At 42.2% G+C, this 8,657-nt stretch overlaps 1 protein-coding gene across 6 annotated transcripts in view; it reads left to right on the forward strand.

Annotated features, from left to right (window-relative positions):
• elf1 (E74-like ETS transcription factor 1) overlaps positions 1-7,056 on the forward strand; it is a 38,719-nt gene extending 31,663 nt beyond the window's left edge. For all 6 annotated transcript variants that reach the window (XM_086222000.1, XM_086221995.1, XM_086221997.1 and 3 more), the window contains 6 exons: positions 92-196; positions 457-618; positions 755-838; positions 1,493-1,685; positions 2,296-2,637; positions 5,230-7,056. In XM_086222000.1, the coding sequence (XP_086078126.1) occupies positions 92-196; positions 457-618; positions 755-838; positions 1,493-1,685; positions 2,296-2,637; positions 5,230-6,028 (1,685 nt within the window). In that variant the 3' untranslated portion in view covers positions 6,029-7,056. The remainder of the gene's footprint in view (positions 1-91; positions 197-456; positions 619-754; positions 839-1,492; positions 1,686-2,295; positions 2,638-5,229) is intronic.
• Positions 7,057-8,657: the final 1,601 nt, after the last annotated feature.

The following is an 8,657-nucleotide window of genomic DNA, read 5'->3' on the forward strand; positions in this document are numbered from 1 at the left end:
CCTGAGGACCCAGACATGTAAATACCCAAATACCAGAATACATTTACCCAGGGGGATATAATGCTGATGAATTCATTGTTTGTCTTGGTAGAAGCAACAGTCTCAGGTGCAGAGGACAGCATGGAGACAAATGAAGCAGCAGCAGCTCTACTTAGCATGGAGTCACCAAACAACATTTTGGATGAAAAGCGCATGCGTAAGATTGCTTTTTATGTTTGGAAGCCTCTGAAATTCAAGATTTCAATTTTACTGTATTTGAAATCATAAAACTGAGTTTACACTGGAGATAGAAAATAAGGGGAAACGGCAAGGATTGACATGCAGTTGAGCTGCCCTCCAGACCTGAGGATGCTGTAGTAACATAGCATAATGTATGCCTTAGATGCCCCAGTGACACCTCAGAAGACACATTTTGTATGGTTTGTCTGTTTTTCTACATTTTTGGTTTATGTTTAGTTCACAGCTATGGTGCTCTGCTAGAGTCAGACTTGACATATGCCCCTCTGAGGCCTGACCAGATGGATAATGGTGCCCTTGACATGTCGCTAGATGAGGACACGTCATCCATGGATGAGATTCTCCCAAAGTGTCCCTTGAAGCCACAGAAAAAAAACAAAGGTAAGGCTGTTGTCTTTCTCTTTGCCACAACACAGAAATGATCTGTTTGAAAAAAAAATTATGTGTTTTAATTAATTGGATGATTTAATTGTAACTTTTCACCTTTTAACACACCGCCCCTCCATTTGAATCACAGTGCGGAAGCCGCGGACAGTACGTCCCTGTTCTCCTATCACCACCCCTAACCTGCCACTCAAGAAGAAGAGCAAAGAGGGCAAAGGTAAGCCTCACTAACTGGTATGCTTCTCTGTAATGAGCCAATAAAAATCAAGGTCTCTCCTCTTGTGTACGCTCCCTTTCCTCCTGTGGAGTGTGCAAACAGCGGTCCTCAACCCCTGCAATCTTGGCAGGGTTGAATCTTGGTGAGTTAATGAATGGGGCGTCCTCAGAGTGCTGTGTTTCACAGGGAAACAGAAGTGATGGCAAGCTTGAGGGCACATTGATGCTCTACTGATAGAAGCAGACTATTGTTGCTGTACGTGTGCCCTCATTGCAACATCCAGTGTGACATGCAGAGGAGGGGGCTGGGGACGGCAGGTTCAGCCACACATATACATCACCTTGTCATTGTGGCTGGGATTCAAATGACTCATGGGAGCATTACTGTTTTTAACCACTCCTGGCCAAAGCAATTCAAAGCAGAGCAATGTATTTCAAGGGTTTGTATAATTAATTCCAATCTGAGGCATACACTGATATACAGCTAGAAGAAAATTGTAGCTCCTATTGTAATCTTAAAGCTATTGAACATATGATGAAGTCTAAAATACTGAATTAATTACAGATGTCTGTAGCACAGCTGGAAGGCCCTGTGACGAATGCCTGATTTGCTTCATTGTTAACAACGTGACTTAATTTTCCCTTCCATTTGCAGGCAACACCATCTACCTGTGGGAATTCCTTTTGGCTTTACTTCAAGATAAAAACACCTGTCCCAAATACATCAAGTGGACACAGCGGGAGAAAGGCATCTTTAAGCTGGTGGACTCAAAGGCTGTTTCAAAGCTTTGGGGCAAACACAAGAACAAGCCTGACATGAACTATGAGACCATGGGCCGAGCTCTCAGGTAAGAGAAACATCATTGCCTTGCACATTCAAGTCGAGGCGACGCTAAGCAAACCATTCTTTATAGCAAATTTTATACCAGTGGCAAAGTGCTTTACAGGGCATACGGGGGAAAAAACATGGGAAACAAATGCCAAAAACAATAGAAGCAAACAGAATAGGCATATTAAAACAAAAACAAGAAAAGGAAAGCAAAGCTCAACATATAGATTTAGCTTGGATATGAATTGAGTTAGAATTGACTTGTGGCTTATTCTTTGAGACAAAATCCAATCCAGTTAGTGGTGCTTGGTTTTGATATGTTTCTTTAAACATCTGAGGGTAGAAATAGGCAAGGCAAAGTTGAGGTAGAGTCACACGGCATATAAAGGGAACATGTAAAAATAATAGAAGAACGAGAATAGACCCTTGTGGAATACCATTAATTGTTGGGAGACTGTCAGAGTGTCTTCCAACCACATGTGGAATTATTAAAGGGTCTATACTCTTATCTCTGTTATTTTATCTATATATGCTACTGTATGTTCATAATAACACAGCAGTTATAGTTGAAATTGTTGGCTATTTATTATATGAATTCTTAGAAGCAACTCATCTACTTTCTTCTGCAGGTACTACTATCAGAGAGGCATCCTGGCTAAAGTGGAGGGGCAGCGGCTGGTGTACCAGTTCAAGGAGATGCCAGCTGATTTAGTGGTAATTGAGGATGAAGACACAGGGAATGATAACAATTCCTACGGGAACCAAAGATCTACCAATGGGAGGTCTGTGGTCCGTGGAGGTTCCAAAGGGCATGGGAGGACCCACAGTCACAACTCAGTGAAGCAGACGAAAGTCGAGCCTACCGATGAATGTCTGTACGGGGAGTCTGATGTTGGGCAGGCTGAGCAGCTCCTCCATGCATTGCAGGCCAGCCAGGGCGCAGCTGTTCAAGGCGTAGCACAAGCTATGAGGTAAGAGGTTGGAAAGACTGCATGTTAATAGTGGAGTATAAATTATTTCCAGAGTAGAAACCATGCTTGAACCGAAATCCAAGGGGCATTTGCATTGCATTTGAAGGTGCAAAACAAACAAATCTAAGGCTGCAGAAATGAATAAACGTTCATTTTTAAGAGCAGAAGAAACAATAACAAAATATACTTGATGGGGTGTGTTTACAATATATTCTCAAACAGGATTAAACCAAAATAACAGCACAGTTTTCCACATGACAGATCTAGGTCAGTCTGAAATAACATCAATTAAAGCAGTCTAAAATGATGAGCAGTGTCAGTGAAGGGTACCTAAGCTCATATATGAGGCTTTGTCAGACACAAAGTTAAGGAACTTTAATTTCTGCTTGAAGGGTGCTTGGATGAGAAAAATGTCGATTTTGAGATGCACTGCTGAACCTCATATGCGAAAAAACACACACTTACCTGAATATGGTGCTCACTCTCATACACACATTCACAGAAAAACCCCTCACATTCATTCACACCATAAGACTGAATTGATAGCATTTCCAAAAGACTGTCAATCTTTTTAATGACTGTTATATATCAAAAACTGACAATGGTGGAAAGTCAGCCTTTCAGAAATTGAGATAAACTGTTTAGTCAAACCGTTGATGTACTGCAGGTGGACCCGGCACGATGTAATCCAAAGACTTCATTGAATATCACCATTGTGAGGCTCATAACATTGAACTTTTCTAAAAGGTGTTGACCCATCTCTTTCTAGTGCATTGCATTATTCTGAACAGATTCTTGGCTCTGCTATCTGTACTGTGAGTGTATTATCAGTCATGTGGCTTTTTCTGACTTGTTTAACATTTTCAGCAGCTCTAGAGAAACCAGGAGAATTAATGATTTCTGCTGTTCAGCTGACTATGCTGTTTGTTAAATTAATAAGTGCAGTAGTACTGCTGTATAGGATCAGAGCTGTGCGTGTGTAATGTAACTGTATGGAGCCATTAAATGGAGCCCCCTCTATAGAAGATACAAAGGGAATTTTTATGCACAGCAAGTCAAGTCAAGTCAATTTTATTTGTATCGCGCCAAATCACAACAAAACTTATTTCATGACTCTTAATAAGTTGAGGAGGTCCAGCACCACACTCCTTCAATGAATTTACACCCAACAACTCTCCATGAGCAAGTACATCCTGCAACAGTGGCAACGAAAACCTTCCTTTAACAGGCAGGAACGCCGAGCAGATCCAGGCTCAATGGAGATGGCCGTCTGCTTTGACTGGTTGGGGGGGGGGGGGGGAGAAGAGCAGGAGAGTGGGGCAGAGACAAATACAAATAATAGAGAAAGACAGATATACAGAAGGAAAGAGAGAGGCAGTGGTAAAGAGGGAGAGAAAGGGAAGAGACTGATGGAAAGATGGGGACGTGAGCAGGTGATGCTAAGGGTGGCAGCTTGAGCCTCTTCAGGTCTGTAGCCTCCTCCAGCAGCAGCAGCAGTCAGGGATCTGGAGAGTGGGGAAGCCCAAAGGAGAGTGGGGAAGCCCAAAGGCTCCGCAGAAGAAGACCAGTTAGTAACACATATGAGTACAGGAAGACAGAGAGGAGGAGAGAGAACCCCAGCGCATCATGATAGATCCCTCAGTAGTCTAAGCCTATACCACCGAATCTAAGAGCCAGCCTAGGCAGCCCTAACTACAGGCTTTATCAAAAAGGAAGATCTTAAGTCTGCTCTTAAAATTAGAGAGAGTGTCTGCACCCCGGACTGAAACTGGGAGACGGTTCCACAGGAGGGGAGCCTGATAGCTGAAGGCTCTGGCTCCCATTCTACTTGTAGAAACTCAAGGAACCACAAGGAACCCTGCATCCTGGGAGCGAAGGGTTCTAGCTGGATAACAGAGGACTATGAGCTCTGTCAAATATGAAGTTGCCTGACTGTTGAGGACTTTGTATGTTAGAAGAAGAATTTTAAATTCTATTCTGAATTTGACAGGGAGCAAATGCAGAGAAGCCAGTATAGGAGAGACATGGTCTCTTCTACTGTATCAGTTCTTGTCAACATGTGGGCTGCAGTGTTTCGGACCAGCTGGAGAGTCTTTAGGGACTTATTGGTGCAGCCTGACAGGAGGGAATTGCAGTAATCCAGCCTGGAGGTGACAAAAGCATGGACTAGTTTTTCTGCATCTTATTGAGACAGGATGAGTCTGATCTCAGCAATGTTACGTAAATGAAAGAAGGCAGACCTGGAGTTTTGCTTTATGTGGGAGTTTAAGGACAGATCCTGATCAAAGACAACTCTTAGGTTCCTTACGGTAGTGCAGGGGCCAGGGTGATTCCATCCACGGTACCTATCTCATTAGATAAGGTGTTCTTAAGCCGGTGTTTTGGGCCCAGCATAACAACTTGAGTTTTGTCAGAATTAAATAAAAGGAAATTGTTGGTCATCCATGTGTTTATTTCCTTTAGACAAGGCTCAAGTTTAGTCAGCTGATTTGTTTCATGTGGATGCATTGATAGAGCAGCTCAGCTCAGCTCAGCACACAAGGACATATTTTGTTTACATGTTCTCTCAGCAGTTCATTTTTTTCTTTTCAGTGCTCCTTCGTCAGTTCCCATGGTCCTGACATCTGGCTCTCTTCAGTCTATGCCCTTGACCACAGTTGTAGCCAATGGGGACTCCAGCCACTCCTCCCCACCTCGGGTAATACTCCACACCATGCCCTCCACCACTGCAAGCTGTAAGGATTTGCTCACCATCCATACGGCCTCCCTAGCAGGTGGAGCCACCAGCCTTCAGGACAGCCTCCCCCAGCAGCTCCTGGTCACCAGCCTCAGCTCTTCCACTGTCTCCTCTTCCACCTCTGCCTCCTGCACTTCACCTCCAGGAGTCACTAATACCTCTGCTTCAAATCTAAATGGTCTCCCCCGCCTGGTCACCATCAACACGACCTGTGGGCAAACCATGGTGGCGCAGCAGCCTGGCACCGTAATTGCCACTGTGCTCAAATCCAACGATTTTTCTGGGCTGCAGGTCAAAGAGGAGATGCTGGACCCCAGCTACTTCCAGTCAATAGTGAACGGCGATCCATCACTGGCAAATACATTTGTGAAGGAGGAGATAGCAGCAGGGGAGGCTGAGCTGCAGTATAGGACTGTGATCATTGATACCAGTCAAAGCCAGGGCCAGGAGGCTGGAAATGAGACTATAATTAATGGACATTCCTCCCAGAACAGCAGCCCTAGTGAGGGCCTGACCCCTGTGGAGGAGCTGGAGGTGCGTGGGGAGATGTCCCTGCAGCCTGAGCAGGGAATCAAAGGCCTGCAGGAGCTACCACTCTCTCTCCAACTGCCTGTAAACTTTATCCAGATAAAAACAGAGCCTGCAGAGGCCTAAGGCTGCAAGACTCTTCTTCAGAAGCTGAACCAAAAAAAAAAATTGACCACAAACTTGATGTTTTACCTTCATCTGATCTAAGATCAGAGCAGGGGATCTTGCAGTGTGTTGCTCTTAAAGGTTGGTCAATTCAACCTCAGGATTTCATAGTTTACTCGCATATTTCGTTACCATGTGCCGAATTAAAAGAAAATAATCAAGGGAGTGTTTATTATTTTTTAAGAGATCTCATTTCAGATTTTGGATCATCTTCTGCAGACATGAACCTTAATACATGAAAATACAGGAAATGCACGCACACAAAACACCCTTCCCCTCTAGGAGAACAGGCATTGGATAAACCAGGGATCCTCATCTACCAAATGTGCCAGTTAGTCATTTTCTTACCTTACATGTCATTGGACTTATATGTTTAAAGAGGCTTTGCACCGTATTGGAGGATGCCACAAACCGTAATGGGACTGCATGTGAAATGACTTCTGAGAACACGCAGCGATTTGAAACCACTTACCAGTTCCTGTTCTCATGGATGAGTGATGAATGCTTTATCACAGTGGCCAATCCAGTGACTAAAACCTGTCTCAGAATTTAATTGAAGAGTGCCTTATAAGAAGTTTAAATTCCTCAAGATCTTCTCTTGGAAACATCTGGGAAAAATGGACAAATGGCTTTTCAAACTTTCAGAACTTGTTGCGCATTTATTTTCATAGAAGCAAAAAAAAAAAAAAAAAAAAGTATGCATGTCCTCTCTATTACTCTTGGCCTTAAAACTATGGAAATGGGCATTTTCTGTCAACCAAGGACAGTCCAACATCAAAACTGTTTGTATAGAGCTGCAGACCAGAGGCTCAGCGAGATAGGGAAGCACAAATGCAGAGAAAGAATACGCAAGATAAAACAGATTTTATCAGCCTGGGCTACAGCAGCTTGTATCACCATGGTTTAAATCCTGTTTATATGAAATGTATGGATCTCTCTCTCTTTCTCTCTCTCAGTCTCTCTCTCTCTCTCTCTCTCTCTCTCTCTCTCTCTCTCTCTCTCTCAACACACACGTATATTTACATATACATACAAATATATATACATATAATATACAAATTGAGATTACATTTTTAAGGCCACAGCGAATTTATTTATTTTGTGAATTTCTAAATTCTATATTAAAAAAAAGGCACATTTGTTTTCTGTGTAAACATGAGGGAAAATACAGAGTATGAGTGTTAATACCAGGAAGCTTATTTGGTTTGTTTGTTTTTTTTATTTTAAGACCAACATGTTTCATTTGTGTAGCCTTCCATATAATCAGCTTTGGTGTTTTCTTAAGTTCTGGTGCTCAGAGCTGCATCATTATTCCACTGTTATTTTCTCTTATTGTAGATACTCTGGTGTGTTTAAACGCATACAGAATGTGCTTTCCTTCTTTCCTTTCAGTAGGCATACTGTATTTTGAGTTCTTCACCAGTCAAGCAATTCATTCAAAATATTATGTTCTGTGTACTGCATAAACCTTAAAGAATAAGTAGCAATTGTATCAATCAGTATGTCTTTGAAATGATGTGTCATTTGTCCTATTGGGTACAAAGATGTACCTGTGCTGCTTGTAAAAGTACCCTCTCTCCACTTCTCTTCTCTGCTGCTCTCGGGTCATTCGAGTCTGTGCCTTCTTTATTTTCTGTCCCACTTTCTTAAGGACCTCTCAGGCCAGCCATCCGATTGGCCCCTTGGTCCAGCCGAGGATGAAACCACATTGATCCGGAGTGATATCACATCTAAATTGGCTGTATTTCCCCCCAGAGTGCAGCTGCAGAGTGAGGACGTTCAGACATACTGACCTCAATCTACAGTAGCAGCTAAGGACAGGAGTTAAACACTGCTTTACAACCCCGTATCATCAGTCAAGGGGCTCTCGGTCTGCAAAGACACTCTGAATGTATACTTTTGTTCATGCTTATGCAAACATTTTGACAATCAATAATTACACTGGGTCCATTTTATTGAAATCTGGTAGTATTTGCTGCTTTTTTAACTTCATATATATATATATATATATATATAAATAAATATATATATATATATAAATAAATATATATATATATTCCTTTACCCTTTTCTTTCTTAAAGCACTGTTGTCTGTGAGATGTTGAATTATGTCTACTGCTTATGTTATGTTGCGTCTCTTGTCTTGATTGCCTCCTTTATGCTGAATATAGAATTGATTTTTAAGAAAAAAAAACAAGTCAATGTACTGATTAAAACAAAATTTTTCCGGGATTATCTTTTTGTTTGTGGCTCATGAAGCAGTTTTAGGATGGTGAAGCACAGTGGACGTTTAAATGTTACACAAGACAAACTGAAAATTTAAACCAGGCAAGCGAAATTAAACCTCGAAACAAACGGGTCACTAAGGCGTATTAGGTCATTTATTGTCGAGAAGAAGTTGTTTTCGCCTCGAAAATTCAGAGACACTTTCATAGGGTTGTTGAAGCTTTGGGCGACTTCGGCCACATGTCATCTGAAGAGGAAAAGAAAGGGGCTGCTATTGGAAACTGGATTGGAGCCATTAGCATAAACGGAGACTGATTGGACTGTATTTAAGAGCACTGCTTCTCCAGTTGCTGTGGGTGGATGA

The sequence above is a fragment of the Aulostomus chinensis genome, chromosome 13, assembly GCF_037954235.1.
Source record: "Aulostomus chinensis isolate RoL2024-O1b breed Wild chromosome 13, RoL_Achi_v1.0, whole genome shotgun sequence".
Lineage (NCBI taxonomy): Eukaryota > Metazoa > Chordata > Actinopteri > Syngnathiformes > Aulostomidae > Aulostomus > Aulostomus chinensis.